At 33.6% G+C, this 23,712-nt stretch overlaps 1 protein-coding gene across 1 annotated transcript; it reads right to left on the bottom strand.

Moving 5' to 3' along the window:
* Positions 1–533: 533 nt before the first annotated feature.
* On the bottom strand, positions 534–22,594 carry LOC133199239 (uncharacterized). Its single transcript, XM_061335108.1, has 7 exons — positions 22,405–22,594; positions 22,216–22,308; positions 18,209–18,315; positions 11,675–11,758; positions 6,955–7,104; positions 6,201–6,290; positions 534–999 (listed from the first exon to the last, which is right to left on the bottom strand). The coding sequence occupies exons 3-7, from the start codon at positions 18,301–18,303 to the stop codon at positions 885–887; spliced, it is 534 nt and encodes a 177-aa protein (XP_061191092.1). The 5' UTR covers positions 18,304–18,315; positions 22,216–22,308; positions 22,405–22,594; the 3' UTR covers positions 534–884.
* Between the last annotated feature and the right edge of the window lie 1,118 nt (positions 22,595–23,712).

Genomic DNA, 23,712 nt, shown 5'->3' on the forward strand with positions numbered 1-23,712 from the left:
TGACGATTGAAAATTTGAAGTCATCACGTTTATCATACAGTTTTGTTGTTAGGTAACCATTAAAGTCTTTTTCCAGTAAAATATCTAGTGTTGTTAACGAGTACCCGGTTAACCGTCGATCGATGCGAGTATCGGTTAGTAAAACTTCTATTCGGTTACTCGGATAAAAATGCTTTTTACACATTGTAAAAATGGTGATTGACGACTATATATCTGTCTTGTTTGTGTGTCGATAAAATTATTTTCTTAAACAAAAACAAACTGTCCGTTTCGATTGACGTCTAAAATCAAATATCTTTGAAGATATTGTGTATGTGGTTCAGTTTGTAATTGTAAATAGTTCATACGCAGTACATTTGTTTTATTTCTACCGATAGGTAAAGGATGAGATAAATAATAGATATGGAAACTGTAAAAAAAAAAATCTTCCGAGTAACCGGTTACTCGATCGGAAAAGTTAGCGAGTAACCGCTTACTAAAAATCGTCCGATTTGACAACACTAAAAATATCCAAATATGAAAGAGATGTGTCATACTCTGTGGTATCTTTTATTTGAAGCTCATCGGGATATATTGAGTCGACATATGAATTGAAGTAACTATTGTTAATTGATAATACGTCGTCGATATATCTAAAAGGCCACAGCAAGTGTTTTCTTCTCATGTAGAAGTTTTTTAAATAAATGTGTCACAATGTCGAGAGAGATAGGTTGGAGAGTCTTTGGCTGTTGAACAGTAAGAGTACTTTTCAATTTTGTTAGCAGAGTAACCTGAGACATTAATGTGAAAATTAACATTTAAGCAATTGCGTTTATTTTGTTGAAAATTAAAAAGAATGCATTTGCTAAATGTTTATTTTGCCAAATAGCAATCACACTGCAGGGTTATCTCCTCTTCCCTGGGCTTGCATTACTGTTGAGATAGTTATAAAGATCTGTTAATCCTGCGTACTCCGATGTTTGACAATGGTAGGCCAGGTTCAAGGTACAGCTTCTTTTTCTGTAAATGATTAAAATCATGACAACATTTGTAGGCTACCTTTTTCTGTCAAAATAAATTGTGATAAAAAATTTTCAATTGCGTAATATTATATATGTATTTCACAGAATAGCATATCGACCGAGCACATTTGTGTTCAAATGATATCGTATGTGACTGAGTTTTAAATTCCATATTACCAAGAAATCTTTATATGTATTTGAGTTTCTTTATCATACATTTAAACAATGACAACCAATCAATCGTACATTTAACGAACTGCAATATACATACATTATCAAATATGAAAGGTCAAAATGTGTTATAACGTCTTAAATTTATTTTCAAAAGTACCAAAAACGCCATTCACGAGAGGTCAGATATACCAAGCTTGTCAATCAATACGGGAACTACATGTATGATTAATAATAGGTATGTCCTTTAAACGAAATTTTAAAATACAGTCAGGCTTCGTTATATCTCGAACTTGATGGGACCGAAAACAACTTTGAGATATCCGAGGCTTAGAGATATCGAAGTTAAAAAACATATAGATAAAATAGCATGGCCTTCCAACTTAATTCGACATGTCCATGGTATTCACGATATCGGTGTTTGAGATATTAAAGTTTTAGTATAAACAGAATACAGTTTCACAGTGTTTAAAGTAATCAGTTGATGAAAATGCCTTGGATCTCGAGGAAAATTGTTTAAAATATTCCAGTTTCTACAAGGACTATTTTGCAAATGAGTTGTACAGAAATATACTGGCATTGACAACAGGAGCCAATTACAGACTACACAATTTACTGTCTAAATAAAGTCATCCTCATGCCTTTACTGTTAACATTGTATATCGCAGAACATATGAAATATGGAGAAAAACGAACAGCAATCAAGCTCAAAAATCTATTGAAACAATACAAATTGGGAGCAGAGCAAACACAGACCTCTGAAAACATCAGAGGTGCGATCAGGTGCCATAGAGGAGTACCCTGTCGACCGTTCATATCCGCCGTGTGCTCATTATCATCAGGCAAGCAGAAAAATAATATATTTAATAATAATTATTATTCTAATTATTATATATCTAATAAATAATTGTCTAACAATTAGTATGAAAAATGCCAGTCAGCATTCCACTAATGGTAGATTTTATTTGCCGACAAGGTCGATGTCATTTTATCGACCATAGAACTTGCGGAATAATGACTTTTTTGTTAATAGCTTTGCCTCTTTTTAGAAATTGTTTGTACATGGAACATGCTCTTCTCTTGCATATCGAATCAATTGGGAGATATAAACCCCATATGCAGTTGATAAAAGGCGATATATATATATGTGTGTGTGTGTGTGTATCAATCTAAATGTTTTTCGTGGGTGCTGAAAGCAATATTTTTAATGATTAATATAAACAGAACTGGTTTGTGCTTGTTAATGCTGCCATAAAATCTGAGGAAGTTTAATTGTGGTAGGTGTTCGAAAGCCATCCAGCAATGCTATCGGATAATACTCTTTGACTCTAATGATTTGTAAAGCTGTAAATTAATTACTTTTAATTAATTTATTTTGTTGAAAACAATAAAGGACTACTAATACATACCGTTATCCAAAGTAAATCAATAAAGTTTTCACAATTATTTTTATACAACCATTGATCAATATTTTACTCCGTCATCGGAAGGTCGTGTGTTTGAATCATGGCCGCCACTGACATACATGTAAGTCGATAAAAAATAGGTAGCAAGCGCCCGGTACTTGGAAGTGAAAGTTGCGGGTCCTTCGGATGAGACCTTAAAAACCGAGGCCCCGTGTCAAGGTAGGCGTTGGCACGCTAAAGAACCCTCACTGCTCAATGGCCCAGAGTAAAGGTCTAAAATTTGTCTTTTTATGACTGAAAAATTCTCAAACGAGACGTAAAACATACAATCAATTAATCAATATTTTAAAATAAATATTACAAAAGTTCAAAAATATACAAATGTGTAAGAGTATATTAATTACTATAAAACTATCAAAGAGTTCTCGCATATTAGAAGTATCATAATATTGAACTACCAGTACAAAAATCATTTTCTTCATATATGATTTATGTGGAAAAAAAACCCAGCTCGGTTAAACATGTATGACAGTTACAGATGTAAGTAATTTATTATATTAATTATCTGCATATACATGTCGGTCTCTAAGTTTTAAGTTGTCGAGCTTTTCCCCTAATTTGAAGCTAATAAATTGTTCAGAATGTATATCAATTACGGACAATTAATATGTTAACTTTCGAATATTTTAAAGATATTCCTCTTTAAAAATTTAATGTCATAGACTTCATTATGCAGATAAAAGAAACCTCGATAATGAATCCCTTAAAAAGTAGAGGTGTCGACAGATTTCTTCTATACAGCTTTTTTTTTTTGCTTAGCCAGACCTTTTTATAATTTTTAGATAAAAATTCTAAAAAAAAAAAAAAAGTCCGTCGTGCGTTAACCTTTGAATATTTTCAACTTCTTCTCTAGAACCGCTCAACAAATTTTAACCAATTTTGGCATATAGCATCTTTGGGTAAAGGGGAACAAAAATTGTGAATTTCATGGTCCCTGCCCCCCTTGGGCCCCAGGGGTGGGGCTAAAACCACCAAAATTGATGCAATCTTTAAAAATCGTCTTCTTTACTCCTGGACGTCAAGCAGTCAAACTGTTTACATGATTGTAATAAGCATTAGGCCCTCTACCTAAATTGTGAAATTCATGGCCCCAGGGTCAGGGGTTCTGGTGCCAGGGCGGGGCTATATAGATCATATAGTGAAAGTGCATTATTTCTTTGCAAAATCTTCTTCTCTGCTCCTGGATATTATTTAAACAAACTAAGTGCATGGTTATGACAAGCAATGATGCCTTTCCCAAAATTGTGAATTTCATGACCCCTGGGTCAGGGGTTCTGGTGTTAGGGCGGGGCTGTATTGATTATATAGTGAACATGCATTAATTCTTTGAAAATCCTCTTCTCTGCTCCTGGGTATTATTTAAACAAACTAAGTGCATTATAATAGTGGACAAGGATGATTTTTCCAAAATTGTGAAATCCATGGCCCCCGGGTCAGGGGTCCTGGTGTTAGGGTGGGGCTCTATTGATTATATAGTGAACATGCATTAATTCTTTGAAAATCCTCTTCTCTGCTCCTGGGTATTATTTAAACAAACTAAGTGCATTATAATAGTGGACAAGGATGCCTTTTCCAAAATTGTGAAATTCATGGCCCCCGGGTCAGGGGTCCTGGTGTTAGGGTGGGGCTCTATTGATTATATAGTGAAAATGCATTAATTCTTTGAAAATCTTCTTCTCTGCTCCTGGATATCATATAAACAAACTAAGTGCATTGTTATGATAAGCATTGATGCCTTTTCCAAAATTGTGAATTTCATGGCCCCTGGGCCAGGGGTTCTGGTGGTAGGGCAGGGCTCTATTGCTCATATAGTGAAAGTGCATTATTTCTTTGAAAATCTTCTTCTCTGCTCCTGGGTATAATTTAAACAAACTAAGTGCATAGTAATGGTGCACAAGGATACTTTTTCCAAAATTTTGAAATTCATGGCCCCTGGGTCAGGGGTTCTGGTACCAGGGCGGGCTATATAGATCATATAGTGAAAGTGCATTATTTCTTTGCAAAATCTTCTTCTCTGCTCCTGGATATTATATAAACAAACTTAAGTGCATGGCTATGATAAGCAGTGATGTCTTTTCCAAAATTGTGAATTTCGTTGCCCCTGGGTTCAGGGGTTCTGGTGTTAGGGCGGGACTATATAGATCATATAGTGAAAGTGCATTATTTCTTTGAAAATCTTCTCTACTCCTGGGTATTATTGAAACAAATTGAATACATAGTTATGATAAGCAAGGGTGACTCTACCAAAATTGAGAAAGTCATGGCCCCAAGGTCAGGGGTTCTGGTGCTGGGAGGGGGGGCTCTATTGATAATATAGTGAATCTGTAGTAAAAATGCATTATTTCTTTGAAAATCTTCTCTGCACCTGGGCATATCAGAGGCAAAAAGAGTAAAAGTTTTAATAAAGATTCTTAAACATCTGGACCATTTGGTCAAGTGTTCTGGTCCTGGCCAGGGCTCTATTAATTTGTATTCAACTGAGAGGAGTTATTCCCCTTTGCCATTTACTTTTGATAATTAATCACTGTAAATAATGTACTTGAAAGGTTAATAGAATAGGAGAATTATGCAAGATTTTTTATTGTATAATGCATAAAGTACTTTTATAGTTGAAATGATCAGGTAGACATGTAAGTAATAGATAAATAAAAATGAGACAAAAATAACTTGTCTAATTCAATGTTCATTCAAAGACCAAGAGAGTCCAATGTAAGAGATTTCATTAAGGAATTAAAATAGTACAGAATCACTGATAATTTGTTAATATACTGTATGGTGATAGTGATAAATGGGGAACAGATTAGAACCTAATTTATGAACGGTTAATGAACACTAGACTAATTATTTTGCTGATCCTGATCACCCTATTTTTCTTGCTTTTGGGCAACAAAGCTCACCTTTCAGTTCATTTTATACTCTATGGATCCTCTAAATTGTTGTATTATACTCTGGTGACCGTTAAGGCCCTTTTTTATAAGGGTCGTTGATGAGCAAACCAAAAACTGTTAGAATGTAACCTTGCTAACTTTCATAATTATCCTTTCTAAATGTAAAAGTGAAAAATAAACAGATCTTTGATGCAGTGCCCAAATGAAAACAATTATATATTTGACATATTTGTGACGCATGGGTATATAACTCCTACTGTAGGAAAACTCTTTTGTAAATCAATACTAAAAAAAGTCTAACATTTCCAATGTTTTACTGAGCGGGCATAAAAAAATCGATGTTCGACCGCGGAGTGAGATATTGGACCTTTCGATGAGATGTTTGACCGCTTACGTCACATAATGGGCGGGGTGAGCTAAATCTCATTTGCATTCGTTGGTGTTCGACATACATGTATGTCAAAAAAAAAAGGTCTAACAAAACATTTATTGACTGTGTTCTCGGGCAAAATGCGTTTTGTAGACCCTTCGAACCAAACTGTTTGCCTTCGGCGTAACGGCCTCAGGAAAACAGTTTGGTTTTTGGGTCCCACAAAACGCATGTTGCCCTCGAACCCAGTCAGTAAATGTATAATGTGCAATCAGTAATTTATTTTGTGTTGGATTGTACTCACTTTTCTTGATGTACTGTTTTGGAAACTTTATTTATAATTTCTTGGATAGACTGGAGGGCTTCGTTCTTTCTTAACAGATCTTCAACAAATCTGAAAAAATTAAATTAATTTGTTCAATTTATTGATGTAGTATCATGCCCTAATACATGAACTTTGACGTCAATTCCATTAACTTTTGTGTATAAAGGGACGAAATTACGTGCAAAAATATAATTAAATGTTGCTGTTTGAAAAATACTTATTGGATTTCTGCAGTTTGGTTTTCTTTATTTCTTTCTCGACGATTAATTTAATCTGTATACAGGGAAATTTTCGCCTCCGTTTTATTTTCCCCTCTTTCGCAATAGACACAAGTGGGCGAATCTAAGACGGTACGAATTCAAAGAATACAGTACAATTTCTTAAACAGAACTGTGACTGGGCGAATTTAAAACAGGGCAAAAATGTTTGCAAGTGTGAAAGGGCGAAAAAAAACGGTATACATTATCCTTCAAAATTTTGAGCAGTTACATTTCATTTTCGGTAGTGTTCTAAACACTGAATAAACACGTCTGTGTTAGTAAAAATACTTTCACTACTTATTAAGTAATTCCAGTCTTGCTGAACTTATATTTACAAAAATGGCAGCTTCACTAATGGCGCTTCTTTTCGGTGCATGTTGTTTCGAGAATTACTCAAATCTCTTTTTAAACAAATCGGTTAATGGTACATGTAATAATTTGCATATAATTTATTTAATAAAATCATTATTTACATATTCAGTGGGCTGTCGGCACTTCGTGTTTGGCGCCGTTTCCCAGGATTCCCCTCCACAAGGCCTTGCAAGTTGTTTTGGTGATCTGCTGTTTGTTCTATGTATTTTTCAGCGCAGATATCTACATTGAGACTAAGGGCACATGCTTCTCTGAAACAAAGATAATCATAATGGTTATGATCGTGCATGTGTGAGAAACCTTTTCACAGTAAAATATGAAACACAATAACTAAAAAAAAATATTTCTTCAATATAATTATTCATGCATTCGTTAAAATTAAGTTTCTCAAGGCTAAACACAATAAGTTCGAAAGAATATCAGTACACAATTAAAAACGGACCTCCATATTGGTAAGCAACTTTTATTTTGTTAATTTTAAGTCGAATTTATATATGCAAACTTCTTCATGCATTTATGCTTAAGAAGAAACGCATATTTTTGATTGATCTACTACAATTGCGTCTGATCATGGTTTTAATAGTTTTGAATTTTTTGGGGTTTTAAATAATGCCCAGAAATTGATATGCGATAGAAAATCACTCAGATATGTCTGGAGTGCTCCACGTGATCACGAGTAGTTTGCCTTTGAGCTTCGGGGTCAAAAGTTATATTCTACTTTAAATAAATAGCACGGGGTAGTACATGTAGAACAAACAAATTCAGAGATTGTGGTCCCCCCTTTCGGGGTCTCATTGGTTTGGATGCATCGACTTACGCCATACTGTTAATGTCGTCTCTGTCCTGGCTTGTCTGTCCATCATGCAAAAAAAGTTTTATATTTTTGGAGCAATAAGTTCTGGTGCAAAAGGAATATGTAAAGGTCACAAGTAATGTACATATGAACAAAAATTAAAGGCCAAGATTAAACTTTTCGAAAAGTAGGTCAATCAAGTCATGAGGTAAAAAAAAAACCCATCATTTAGTGGAAACAGTCTTGTCACAGGTAATGCACATGTAACAAGAGGCCCAGGGGCCATATCGCTAACCTGAGCACTATGGCTAGGAAAAAGCAGAAATCAGTTCAGTCTTGAAAGGTTGAAAAGTTTAAATTTAAAATTAGTTGGGGGGGGGGGGCATGAATTGAACAAATTTGAATCTACATTACCTGAGGATGCTTCCATTTAAATACGACCAATCGTGGCTTCGCTGTTCTTGAGTAGAAGATTTTTAAAGAGTTTTCCTATGTATTCCTATGTAAAACTTTGATCACCCATTATGGCCCCACCCTATCCCCAGGGGCCATGTTTGAACAAACTTGAATCTACACTAAGAATGCTTCCATATAAATATGACCAATCATGGCTTTGCTATTCTTAAGAAATGTTTTTTTTTAAAGATTTTTACCATGTAATCCTATGTAAAACTTTGATCGCCCATTGTCGCCCCACCCTATCCCCGGGGGTCATGATTTGAACAAACTTGAATCTACACTACCTGAGGATGCTTTCAAGTAAATATGACCAATCATGGCTTTGCTGTTCTTGAAAAGAAGATTTTTAAAGATTTTTCCTATATATTCCTACGTAAAATTTAAAACTTTGATCGCCCATTGTGGCCCCACCCGATCTCCGGGGTCATGATTTGAACAAACTTGAATCTACACTACCTGAGGCGACCCCTGGGGGTCATGATTTGAACAAACTTGAATCTACACTACCTGAGGATGCTACCATCACAGCTATGTTAAGGCTTCCCGAAGCTTTAAAATGCGCTCAAAACATAATATGTCATTGCGAGGTCGGTTTTAGTTTTAATTTATAAGTATTGAACTTAAGTACTCCCAATTTATATAGAGGGTTTCCTCGGCTATATATTAACATATTTGTTATGATATCACATGACTTTGTTGATCACGTGACGGTCATTTATAATTTTTTGAATCGCTTCGGCGCAGCTGATTAACATAATAATTATTAACATTTTGTTATATAAATAAACTCATCGTATCCTTGTGTATCCGAAATGTGCTTGGGAAAAGTCATAGTATTACTTAGATACAAAATATTTCCTGAGAAATTCAACTTACCTACAAATCTGAGAGTATTTTCCACACAATATCGTAATCTGTATTAAACCAAAGCCAACACACATTTTTCCCAAGCAAAATTCAGTTAGAGAACAACCTCTTCTTACAGATTTTCACAAAAATTCTCAGATTAATCCTCATTAATCATGATCACCTGCGCCAGACTCTTTTAAGGTCAAGATCTAGTAAATGACTTTAGACTAACTTTTTGGTGCTAGATCCATTATGACGTCATAATCAATTCTAACTTTCTTTTTCCCGTACTTTACGGCTCTAATAGAGTTATGTAGAAAATAAAGTATTTTCGTGGAATTCAATTTGAAATCATGTGAAAAGTAATCCCGATACCTATATTCAATTTAATATCATTTTAAAGAAGATTATTATTACGATTTATTTGTACGATTACAAATTATCGTTTTCTGAGAGACTGTAGGCAATCTGGATACATTTCCTTTGTTTGATATGAAAAAAACTCCCGTATTCATGACTGGTTTTCTTAATTTTTCATTGAAAATGACAGTTTAAAATATGGTTTTTCGTCTGGTTCATCTACAAATTATGCCCCGAAACACCTTATTTGACCAAGCTAAAGTTATAAAGCATCATTAAAGGAATTTATTTCTCAAATTTGAGAAACCTGTAGGCACCTTTCATTTCCAAAGATCTTGACCTTAAACACACAAAATAAATTCTACCTCCAACCACGGGTATAAAACAGAGTACATTTCAAAAGCATATTTTTCATAAGCATTTTGAACATGCTGAATTTCAATCAAGGGTAGGTAAGCGGTGTATTTTTAAAATATTCGGACATATAAGACTTAAAAAACCTTTAACGACCCGTGAATTTTGCAATAGCTATCTAGTGTTTTACATGCAGTTTGAAATAAAGTTTTAAGTTCATGATACTCTCCCCGTCATAACACCTCAAGTTTGCAGTGACTTGACGTCATTTTCCATTATGATGTCATATTTTGGTAGTTCAGAGATGTGAAGACACAGAGTGCACTGTGATATTCTACGGGGAGCCTTAACCTACCTGCGATGTAAATATTACCAATTATGGCTTTGCTGTTCTTTAAAGATTTTTCCTATATATTCCGATGAAAAACTTTGATCGCCCATTGCGGCCCCACCCGACCCCTGGGGGTCATGATTTGAACAAATTTGAATCTACACTACCTGATGATGCTATCAAGTAAATATTACCAATCATGGCTTTGCTGTTCTTGAGAAGAAGGTTTTTAAAGATTTTCCCTATATATTCCTATGTAAAAATTTGATCGCCCATTGTGGCCCCAACGGACCCCCGGGGGTCATGATTTGAACAAACTTGAATCAACACTACCTGAGGAGGCTTCCACATAAGTTTCATATTTTCAAGCACATTGCTTCTTGAGAAGAAATTTTTCACGAATTCATAATTATCTCCCCTTGGAAGAAGGCGTGGCCCTTCCTTTGAACAAACTTGAATCCCCTTTACCCTAGGATACTTTGTGGCAAGTTTGGTTGAAATTGGCCCAGTGGTTCTGGAGCAGAAGTCGAAAATGTGAAAAGTTTACAGACGGACCACAGACAAAATGTGATCAGAAAAGCTCACTTGAGCCTTCGGCTCAGGTGAGCTAAATATATTTAAGCCCCGTCTCTTTAAGTGCAAAAACTACAGCCAAAAATAATTTGTCTTTAAAATCCGATCAGACTTCAAAGTCATGAGGTCAGAAATGATAGTATTTCTTGAAAATGTTATCACAGATGATGTGCATGAAGCTTCATCTTCTCTCATTCAAAAACTATTGCCAATGATATTTTGTTGAAAAGTAAATTGACCTTGAAGGTCATCAGGTAGAAAAAAATTATTGTATCATCCAGATAGGTCTTCTCACAGATAATGCACATGTGAAATTATATATAAAATTTCTATCTTCTCTCACCCAAAAGTTATAACCAATGTTACAATTTTTGAAAAGTAGGTCAGACTTCAAGAAAAGTGTCAAGAGATAAAGAAAAAAAAATTCAGTATATTCAAAAATATCTTGTCACGGGTAATGCACATGTGAAATATAAAAGTTCCATCTTCCCTCACTCAAAAGTTATTACCAATGTTACAATTTTTGAAAAGAAGATCAAACTTCAAGATAAGGATCGAGGGGTTAAAAAATTATAGTATATTCAGAAAGGTCTTGTCACAGGTATTGTACATGTGAAATGTAAAAGCTCTGTTTTCTTTCATTCAAGTGTTATATGAATTACGACCAAAGTTAAAGATACATGTAATGTGACAGGCAGACGAACGAATGAAATTAAGTGTTTCCGAGCTTTTGCGGAAAAAGGGGAAGGGGGCAGCAGTGCTCTTTTCTTAACATAACAGTCATGGAGAATTATTATTCAGAAAATTACATCATCTCCCTGGAAATCCCGTTTACATTTTGAGATGCCCCTGGCACTTAATCATGATTATTGTTGAGCGATTTATTCATCAAGCACGAAAAGCTGCCAACATCTATTATACATACAATCTTGAAACAAATCTGTACATTCTCTTCTTATATCATTTAGCTAGCTGATCTAGCGAGTGTGAATAAAATAATGCAAATTGACATTTTTTTCTTGTAAAATTAACAAAAAAAATCAAACCTCGTTCCTGATTATTCATTACTTAATTTTTTCAAGCAAAATTATCATACGTTTACCTTTGTGTAAAAGCCCTGAGTGTATCTACTGTATGTGCTAAATCGCCTAATTTCTCTCGCACTCTATCCAGTTGATCAACCAAACTACAGAAGAAAAGAATACACTTTCTGAAATTTGTATAATGGTACACATTTAATATCGCATGAATGAAAAAACTGAATAAAGCCTAGTAAATAAGCATAGACTGTACATTGTAGAAACTGAGCGTGAGAAAAATTGAAGTCTTTGAGTCAGGCCCGGAGCAACGGTCTTAAAAGTGTGGTGGGTGGTTGGATGGGAGCGGGGGTAACCTCCTCAGAAAAAAACATGACAAGCAAGCAAAAACCAAAAAAAAACTGTCTAAATCCTGTAATTTGCCAGTGCTCGACCTTACAGCAACAAAAAGTGGGAGGGGCCAGCCAGCATCTAAATGAAATATACTATACTCAGAAAAAAAGGGGGGGGCATGCAAATTGTTGTTTTAATTACTTCGAGAACGTGAAAAGATACTCGGATGATTTAAACTGGGAAGAGATTTTAAGCTTATTGTAAAATCAATGTCTTCAAAAAAAGTCATAAAAAATTGGGAATTGAATTTGGCTGAATATTAATCCATTATTAATCCATTGAGATATTAATAGATTTATTCATTAAAGTGAGATGCCTAATCATGCAGTGTCATGCTATGGACTAGCTGCAGATCTGTACCTCGCTGGTCTGCAAAAATTGGGATGGACGATCAGAGATCTGTATCTCGCTGGTCTGGAAAAATTGGAATGGTCGACCAGAGAGCTACAGTTCCGACGATTGAAAAAAAGTGTATATTTATTGCGTACAAAAAGTGCGTCGTTTTCCGGTTTATTTCACCGAATACTTCCAAATATTACTAACCGTATGTTCCTAACATATTCTATTACTACTTTCACAACAATCTTGCATGTAAAAGTCATACACGAATTGCTTTGGACCGAATTGATCATTCTCTTCTAAACAAAACAAAAAAAACAAGAGGCCCATGGGCCACATCGCTCACCTGAGTAACTTTGGCCATGCTGTTCTTTACCAGATTTCCCCCCTTTTAATATACCTATTGTGGCCCCGCCCAACCCCCGGGGGTCAAAATTTGAACAATTTAGAATCTACACTACCTCAGGATGCTTCTAAATATGTCTCAGCTTTATTGGTCGAGTGGTTCTTGAAAAGAAGATTTTTAAATATTTTTCTTATATATTTCAATGTAAAACTTGGATTCCCTATTGTGTCCCGCCCTACCCCCAGGGGTCAAGATTTGAACAATTTATAATCTACAGGATGCTTCAATATAAGTTTCAGCTTTTCTGGCCCAGTGGTTCTTGAGAAGAAGATTTTTAAAGATTTTTCTTATGTATTTCAATGTAAAACTTGGATTCCCTATTGTGGCCCCGCCCTACCCCCGGGGGTCATGATTTAAACAATTTAGAATCTACACTACCCCAGGATGCTTCCACATAAGTTTCAGCTTTTCTGGCCCAGTGGTTCTTGAGAAGAAGATTTGTAAAGATTTTTCTTATGTATTTCAATGTAAAACTTGGATTCCCTACTGTTGCCCTGCCCTACCCCGGGCGGTCATGATTTGAATAGTTTATAATCTACACTACCCCAGGATGCTTCCAAATAAGTTTCAGCTTTTCTGGCCCAGTGGTTCTTGAGAAGAAGATTTTTTAAGATTTTTCCTATATATTTCAATGTAAAACTTGGATTCCCTATTGTGGCCCCGCCCTACCCCCAGGGGTCATGATTTGAATAGTTTATAATCTACACTACCCCAGGATGCTTCCAAATAAGTTTCAGTATTTCTGGCCCAGTGGTTCTTGAGAAGACGATTTTTTAAGATTTTTCCTATATATTTCAATGTAAAACTTGGATTCCCTATTGTGGCCCCGCCCTACCCCCAGGGGTCATGATTTTAACAATTTAGAAACTACACTACCCCAGGATGCTTCCATATAAGTTTCAGTATTTCTGGCCCAGTGGTTCTTGAGAAGAAGATTTTTTAAGATTTTTCCTATATATTTCAATGCAAAACTTGGATTCCCTATTGTGGCCCCGCCCTACCCCCGGGGATCATGATTTGAACAATTTAGATTCTACACTACCCCAGCATGCTTCCATATAAGTTTCAGTATTTCTGGCCCAGTGGTTCTTGAGAAGAAGATTTTTTAAGATTTTTCCTATATATTTCAATGTAAAACTTGGATTCCCTATTGTGGCCCCGCCCTACCCCCGGGGGTCATGATTTGAACAATTTAGAATCTACACTACCCCAGGATGCTTCCATATAAGTTTAAGCTTTTCTGCCCTTGTGGTTCTTGAGAAGAAGATTTTTAAAGATTTTTCTTATGTATTTCAATGTAAAACTTGGATTCCCTATTGTGGCCCCGCCCTACCCCCGGGGGTCATGATTTTAAGAATTTAGAATTTACACTATCCCAGGATGCTTCCACATAAGTTTCAGCTTTTCTGGCCCAGTGGTTCTTGAGAAGAAGATTTTTTAATGAACCCACCCTATTTTTGTCTTTTCTTGATTATCTCCCCTTGTAAGGGGACTTGGCCCTTTATTTTAACAATTTACACTCCCCTTCACCCAAGGATACTTTGTACCAAGTTTGGTTAAAATTGGCCCAGTGGTTCTTGAGAAGAAGTTGAAAATGTGAAAAGTTTACAGACGGACGGACAGACGGACGGACGGACAGACGGACGGACAACGGGTGAACAGAAAAGCTCACTTGAGCTTTCAGCTCAGGTGAGCTAAAAACTATTGGAATGGAATATAATTGCAGTTTTTTTATCGAATGTAGTTTACATTGTAGAATCCAAATTTAATTTAAGAACTTAAATATGATGCAGAATTTTAGAAATAAAGGTCCAGACTAAAAGCTTCTCAAGAGCTAAGGATCAAACCTCCTTAACTCCCCATCACATGGAAGAACATCCAACCCACCCGCACTCAAACCCCTTCCTCTGAATATCGCAGTCGTTTACACTTTCAGAGAAAATGCGCTGGCAAACTGTAATCATTCTCTTTTATGATTTATGTATACAACCATACATGTATATATGGCATGCTTGTCTATATTTTATTTTATCTCCGCAAAAGGCGTCTAAACTTTGCTATCCGACTGGAAAACTCGTCTCACACCATGAAGTGTTATATAGTAATCTCTGGCGGAATATATTCTTGGATTTTGATTGGCTACAAATCTGTTTCTAAAATGACATCGAAAAATATGTCGTTACGTTTTACGGAAAATAAAACGCAAACAAATTTAATTTATTCACTGCAATATTTCAAGATTATAAATGAATTTTTAAACCCACTAGTTTTTAAATTTGCCCTCTGTTCGAGATTAGTACGTTCACTTCATGGTGTGAGACGAATATATCCAAAATGTATGGGTGATCAATGTTCATATTGTTTTGGATTGTAAGCAGGAGAGCGAGTCTGAATTCAAAAACAAAATGTTTTAAAAATTGTCACTAGAAGATTTAATATTATCAAATGCAATTTGTATAATAATTGCTTTTGCTTCGGCTGTAGAAATTGTTGCTTCATTCAGAAATCTCGAAGAGTGCACATTATTTTTAACCCGAATTAAACCACTGCAGAATTTGTTTCTGATTTAATAAATTCGGTTAGGGATGTATTTACATCTAGTATGAGTTTTCATAGCGGTATTTCAATATAAGAAAGATTTTACAATATCCAACGGTAGATTGGAATCTCCGATATGATTTTTAAATTTTAAACCTATTGACTTTCATGCATGTTTTCGTGTATTATTTATATATTTTTACCGACATGTGGCTCATCAGCCTAAACACAAACCGCCCACAAGGGAACCCGAAATACCCTCAAGCAAAATCGCGGTGATATACCTGGATCTTAGGCCAAGGATTATGTTTTATTCATTTCCTTTATAAAAGTAATTGAGCAATGCTTGTTAGGAGATATATATTCCGTTTTAAGCTGAATACAGGTACACATCAAATTTGTATATAATTAATTGTTACATCGCATTCTTCCTTGTTGCCGTGAATATACATGTAGTGAAATTCATCTTCAATTTCTTGAAGATTACAATTACCATAAATTCAGTCCCGCCTTGATGAAATAAAAAGAAACCATTTATCATATACTTAAACAAGGGTATTTTAAGAATGAAACCGGATATTAACAAAAATCTATTTATACTAACCACATTTCAACTAGGTAAACATGTAATCTCGTGATTTAACTGACAGTCTTTGAAACAGAAGCGAGCTTAAAAGTTACATTAAGGTAGGTTTATTCCTACTAGTAGGATTTATGTATTAACGGTGCAAGTTTTGTCCTGGCTTCGGGGCCATAAAACTTGGACGGGTTCACTTTTGATCTCAGTCTCATTTTTTACAAAAGGAATTAATAGTGGAAAAGTGAGACTGAGATCAAACGTGAGCTCGTCTAAGTTTTAAGACCCCGAAGCCTGGTTTACATTAAGAAATACCTTATGTACTTCAAAGCACGAAAACACATAGATCATCTATATTTTACTGAGATAAGGTGTGAAACACTCCTATTCCCACTTATCAATAAGAAAAAATCAAGACAGTCTGTATTTTACGTCATTGCACATGGCAGATATATTCTTTTCAACATAAATCAAATGAATATGAGGATTATTTTGAATAATTTTAGGCTAAAGTACATGTACACATATCTGATTCAAACGAAGAAAATATTGAAGATTTTTTTTTTATTTGCTAATAAATTAACAAAGCTCAAAACTCAAATAAAGCCTTTTACTAGAATAATTAATGTGTTAACCCTGAAATTTTTTGTCTTGATTTATTGCAACTGATGCTTAAAAGTATCTGTTCAGCACAAAAAATGCATTGGTCATCTGCCTTTTTATCGAAGAATGGGGTAAAACATGTAGGTACCCCTATCGCAGTTTAATAGCTCAAACGTTTATGTTTACAAAATTTTTATAAATAAACGGGAAAAAGTGGAACATTTCTTTTTAAGAACAATTTCATTTATAATTACACATTCTTTTCTGAACATAAACATAAAAGGACTTTGTATGCTAAGAGTCAATTTGGGCCCCCAAAAATAAACATTTTAGAATGTGATTCAGATATGCATAATTGTTTTTTTATTTTGTATAAGAGATTATATTAGAGATATTTCCAATACATTTCTTTTATATTTATATGCACTCATGGGCTGTAAATGACGTCAGAAATGTTATTTTTGCAATCCAATCAAAATAAGACAAAAATGTGCCTTTTTCTTGTCGTTTTTCTTATTGGAAACATAGAGCGCAGCTTTGAACATGCAAATTTTTTCTGTCAGTAATTAGTCTTGGATAGATACATCTTTGGTAAAAATATAAAGTTTGTTCAAGTCTGCACTCAATATTTTCCGCAAGAAAAACTGCTTGAAAATGAGCAGTTTTATACAAAATATGCTAAAATGGCGGGAAAAGGTGAACTTCTAAATTAATGGCATTTTGATCAAATTGAAAATTACAAATAAATGTCACGTGTATAGCTATGCAAAGTAAAGCTATATATAACGTACAATTAAGATAATCATTTTAAGGGGCCATTTAGACATTTATCATATACTGCTCTTTCATTCAAACTTTAATAATCAATATATACAGAGGGCATATTCATCACTACTGAACCGACTTTCCTGAATGTTTAGTTCTACTAACAAAAGATGAAAAACAAGAGATACAATGTCTTTCATTCAAAAATCATATTATAATGTCTTTCATTCAAAAATCATATTAAAGAATTCAAATATTTCATTAGTAGGCTTTGTTGACTTTTTTAAAAATAATATAGTACCATCGTTCGTATCTAGAAGATTTACTGTTACAAACGAAAGTAGGAAAATCCCAGGTGCACAGCATACCGATTGTGCACAAATGAGTGCAATAAACGAAAAGATTAGGACAAATTCTTATTTGGATGTATCTGCCATAGGTATCAGAAATATTCAAGTTGTACAATATACCTGCTGTAATATGGGCAAAAAATATACACTGCATCTGAAATAACCGGCATTCAACCTCGCGCTTGTGTCTTACATCGATTAAATCTTCTGCTACATACTGTTTGATTTCAATTACCCTCATTTATCTTTATACACCCCTTCCAACATTTCTGCAGACGTTGTTAACATTTTATTATTGTTATATGAACCGTAATTTTAAAACCGAAAAAGAATAAATCCGGCTTCCGGTTTGCCACGAGTAGACACCTACTTGTTCTTAAATAATTATATGTACAGTAAGAGTGATGCTAAATGATCAACCCCTTGTTCGTGAAAAGGCTAGTTAGAACGGTTTTTTGTTGGTCACATTAAAAAAATGAATACTTTATAACCTAAAATTAAAGAGTGAAATGGCCGACGTATACTAACCAAAAAATAAATAAATAAATGAATGGTAAGGGTTAAGGTTAAGAAAGACACTATAAGATATGAACTGAATGTTAATTTTTTGTGAAATTTATATACGTACTGTTTTTCCCGTAAATGTTGTGTTTTAATCTCAATTGATGATGTTGCTACGATGAAAAATAGCACTGATAGAATCGATGTCTTCAATCCCTCCATAATGATCAAATCCTGAAATTAATTAATCAAATATCATTTGACATTTATTTATTTTTGTTATATTATTTGACGTTCATTTTTTACTAGGTTGTTTATCGGGGCCAACCGTAATTGAACATCCAGCTTGCCACATATTAATGATCGACTTCTGCATGATTTGTGGTACAATGAATGCCAACAAGGCAACATTTGTAATATGTAAATATTAATAAAACGTTACATAGCAGAATAGATTTACGTATCATAAAATTGCATAAAAACGTTATCCGATATCAACAGCTAATTAAAAACTGAAAAGTGTTTGTATGTTGGGTGTTTGTAAGTCGCTTCCGTCCACAAAGGGAATATAAGATACACACTGAACTATAAAAAAGACGATTTCGTCCAAAAACAATTGATTATGTGCCAGACAAAATAGATATTAACATTAATTTTCTTTATTTGTACCTTTTTTTTTTCATTTGCATCGAACGTCCGTTTAAACAGATTAATTTGCACATATTTGTGACATTTAACTCATCATGACTTTCAAATAAATTGGTCTTTTTTACGCTGATTGGTTTGAGCAAATAAAACCCTATGTTATATGGATCCCGTTATTCTGTCCCACTATTCTCCTTGCATACATTAATAAAATATTGACACTCGTTTATAGAGAAAATTATGTAACCTCTGATATTATTTGTAGAATGCAAATCAATGAACAGTTCTGATACTAACAAATGAAATAATTTACAATTGTGACACTTTCGGAATAAAAAAAGGAAAGATTTATTTTACTGAATGAACTGAAAATATGAAAGCGTTATATAGGATTTCACACCCTTTTCTGATAGAAAAGGAACAAGGTTATACTTTCATCACATCACTGGTGCGTCGATTTTTGACACAAAGAACTTAGCTAAATGTAAGAAATTGAATCCACCTATGACCATTTAATACATTTTCTATCTCAAGAATACATAAAAAGTCTTAATGTTAATTATTTATTTTATTCCTAATGAATAACAAAAACCAATTATTTCAATGCAACCTTGATAGTTGCACTTTCTTTTCTGAGTAGATGTTGTCAACAGAAATTCAATTGTACAGATTAAGTGTAGTGAAAAGTGCCACCGTTTTAAGTGGGTCTGATTGTTTCTTAGAGGACATCTGGTCCCAGTGAAAATGTTAACAATGCCACAAAAGAACCGATTTTCTATTTCCCTAGAAGCTTCGAATCATTACGATCAACAATTTTGGAAACAATCTAGTGAAGATTTGATTTTATCAAGATGTTTTCTCACTTTGGCATGTTTAATTATTAAAACAGACGCAAACTGAGCGATAATCGTCTTCTTAAATCAAAATAATTTGTAAAGCGTAATCAGGTATCAGCTGGCGAGATTTTGGACAAGTTAAGATAATCGCAAATTGAGTATTTTATCCGGAAATCCACTCGACAATTGATGATTGCTCAGGGAAAAGTTGTTCAAATAAAACTCTGAAAACGCCTTCCTTTTTGGTGTCGAAACTTTAACGTAAAGTGTAAACTGCTTCTAAAGAGGCAATAAATCCAATTACTGTTTTGTTCTATTAGCTTTACTCTTAAACTGTACAATAAATGTTCAACATGGTAAATACAGGCAAATGAAGGGAACAAGACGAGTGATCCCTAGAGAAATGATTGTAGATGGATTAATTTACTGTAGAAAAGTTATTAAACTAAAAATGAGATTTGGCACAGTGCCATTCAATCTCTTGTAATCTAAGGATCATTTTTACAAAGAACTTTTTGTATCATAAGAAATGAGCCACTTTTCGACATACAAGTCAACGGAGATATCAGAGTATGGTATTAAAGGTACAGAGAGCATGTGGTCGTTGTTTGCAGTACGGCCCTAATGATATTTGAACACCCGTAATAATTGCTAAACGGCCGTGTTCTCTCGACATATGGTCTGTCACAGAGGTGCATTTTATTCTTTATTATATGTCAATATAAAATAAAAAGACGTTTGACCGAACTGCCCGAGTTCAATACGTTTATGGTATTCAATAATCAAGAAGAATAATGTCCTTTATTGTTGATGATACTGTCTCATTTGACATATTTATAGAGCCTGGAATAATTTAATACTCGATATATTTGCAAATATTAAGGGGAATACTATTACAGAGTATAATGAATCGCCTTCTTGCAAAAAAACCTTCGTATGGTACTGAAATTATTAGTATTTCATCTCATTTGAAATCACCTTTAATTTCTACGTGTCTAAATTAACTCATTCCCTTCGTAGTAAACTTGTGTCTAAATAAGCATCATGTTGGTTTACAAGTAAACGTACGATTACGTTAACACCTATGGTATTCATTTCTTCTAAATGCTAAATTTAAACAGATTTCATACGATTTTTATCGGAAGAATCTTCATGCCTAATTAAAACTGAGTTTCATTTTGTATATCATTTTTTGATTCCTGTAACAATCTCCTGGTTTATGTTCTAATGGTTTATTGGCCCATGATAAGAGAATCGAAGTGAAATTTCTGTAAAATTTTACATAGATTTATTCGTATTTCATGATTAGTTATAAATTTCTTTTGGAAAATCACTATCAAATTAAATTTAAAATTTTACATATCTGAACAGAGCGATTATGAACATTGAACATTTTTTTATACGCGTCATAAAGACGTTATTTACATTGCAGGAGTATAAATGTACATTTTACTTATCAGTTTTGTCTATTAAAATAGTGTTATAATTAAAAAATAATTATTAAAATGCTTGATAATCACAGTTTATATATATATATATATATATATATATATATATATATATATATATATATATATATATATATATATATATATATTAACATGAAATGCCTCATGAGCAGTACACGCTGATGAACATTGTATAATCGCACGTTATTTCCACGGTGTATTACTTTGTTGTGTGTATTATGTTAAATGAATTCTAGTGCTTCATGTACATTATCTTAATTTTTTAAAAATAGTTCAAAGGAACATGTTAAAAATTTGGAAATCACCCTGTCCGTCTATCTGCTTGTGACTTTTTGATCAGGAGATCAGCTCTAAAGTTAAAAAAAAAGTTGTCCATCTTTTGTGGAAATAATACGAACATACGTCATTTAAATATCTTCTGTGAATAGAAAAAAAGTTATTTTTTGGTTTTGAATTTGAAACTGAGAAACTTTGGAAATCATGTTCGTTACAAAATTTTCTTTTTAATCTATAGAAATAAAATAGAAAAAAATGTCAAAAGGAATGTAAGATACATGTATACTTATCAAAAGTTTACAACAAAGGAATTAAAGATAAGTATGTACAAAATATATTAATTGCAATTTTAAAAATGAATTACTTTATGGAAAATGAGGTTTTTGTGAAGTAAAAATGTTTCTGAGACTTTTATAATTTAATAGTTGTGGTAGATTTCTAAAATAAATAAAATCTGGGAGGGAAACGTGAACCTATGATATATATATATATATATATATATATATATATATATTATATATAGCCAGATGTAACAGTCATTGTATTTATAGCTTACCTTATTCAATATCAAATCATTTTTCTAAATTAAATTTAATCGTAAACACTATTTCTGTGTATGTTTTGTTTTTTTCTAGAAATATGGACAAGTTAAAAAGGTTTGCGACTGTTAGAATGACTAAATGTTTTTATATTTCGGAGAGTATCATATGAGGTCACAAAAATAAGCATACAGCATTTACAGCCAAAATACAAAATACTCCAGAAATCATGTTCACATGATAAAAATTACATCTTCAAGATGAACCATTACATCTTCAAAATTAAATAGAAAATCAGACGTTGATTTAGAAAAATATTTATCTGAGTATGAAGTGTAAAATAAAAAGGTATCAATTATGTTAACTTACCGAATCTATGCCGCTAAATTCCTTGTTTTCCTGTTTTTTTCAAAGGTGTCGAAAACGTCTGCCTTTATATAATATGGTTGGCTACAGTCACACCTTTTTTAAATAGACAAAATTAATGAGTAAAAAGTCTAAATTAAGTTAAAATTATTTCTGGCAAAAGGGAGGGGTTTGATACTTGCGCAAGCACACCTCTCTGTCCCCAGATGTTTAATTGCTATCGTTAAGTTGGCGTATTGTACTGGTTTCCTAGCTAGCACTAAAGTCTTGGCTAATAATCCCCTTGCAGCTTTTTGATTTTCATCAATATAGGCCAATATGTGACGTCACGAGTCAGAATCCTTATAATTTAAGAGTCAAATGAAGTATTCGACAGTCAAAATGGTGGAGTGAAATCATTACTTCACACTATAGCGACGTAGAAGAAAATCGTACACCAATATATGATAGCCACGCCGCACAGAGTAATAAGGATGCTGAGTCAACTGAAGCTCTCGAACTGAGCTAGGTAACATTTAAATACTCCGATCAAACGCTCTGTTACGCTGTCAATTGATGTGACATGGTATATGTTGTCCAGTTTTGTATACACAGTTTGTGTGATTGTACGACTAAAAATTTTTCAGAATCTTTTTTGAAAAAAATATTTCTCCAAAATAATTAGGAAAAAGTGAAACATCACCTTTATATTCTCAAACCTATCAGAGACATATCTCTTCGTTGTAACGAGGCCAATTTTCTGTTGTGAAAATGAAAATATGTCCCAGATTTTTCTCGGGAAGGGTTAAAGGCAGAGTCATAAGACTTGCAAGGATGATAGTTTTGACTGGTTTTTGTGCACAAGTGTTTTTTTTTTCTGCCGTTATTTCCGTTGTCCGCCGTAAGTTGTGCTAAATTTTTTTTAATAAACATTTTCAATTTCTTACAAATGAAAGTATTTATAATAGTTGTTAAAAGAGTGCCTTATGTTATATCACTTTCACCGGAAGTATGGTTCAGCTAAACCGGAAGTGGCCTGAAATTTTCAACAAAATATTTGGTTAGAATTTTGCATATATATGCTATATCTCATTATAAAGCAAAAGGGAGAAATCTTACTGTAATGTTTACTAATATCTACAATACAATATCCTTGTATCCTATGATAATTTGGGAAATTAAGAGGTAATGAAATATTATTTTATGGATAACTATTTCCAGGCGACCATGTCTCTTCTGATTCTAAAGCGACAACGGCTGCAACTATTTATGGTATGATTCTCCATATCAGAAACGTGAGAGCTTGCGCCATTCAAAGGTTATATACTGCTCTTGCTATTCGTTTCTATGCAGATAACCAGGCCAGGTATACAGTTTTGTAATTAAAATTGTTGGGGAAAAATTGTTCATCAGAGCAAATACAAAACCCATTTTCGAATTGTTCATAAATCACTTTATAAAAAAGAAAAGTATCATAGATTTAGTTACTGAAATTTCCATGACTTGCCATGATTGTCGCCC

This window comes from Saccostrea echinata, unplaced genomic scaffold (genome assembly GCF_033153115.1).
Source record: "Saccostrea echinata isolate AGI-Se365-2 ecotype Australia unplaced genomic scaffold, CSIRO_AGI_Sech_v1 ptg000001l, whole genome shotgun sequence".
NCBI lineage: Eukaryota > Metazoa > Mollusca > Bivalvia > Ostreida > Ostreidae > Saccostrea > Saccostrea echinata.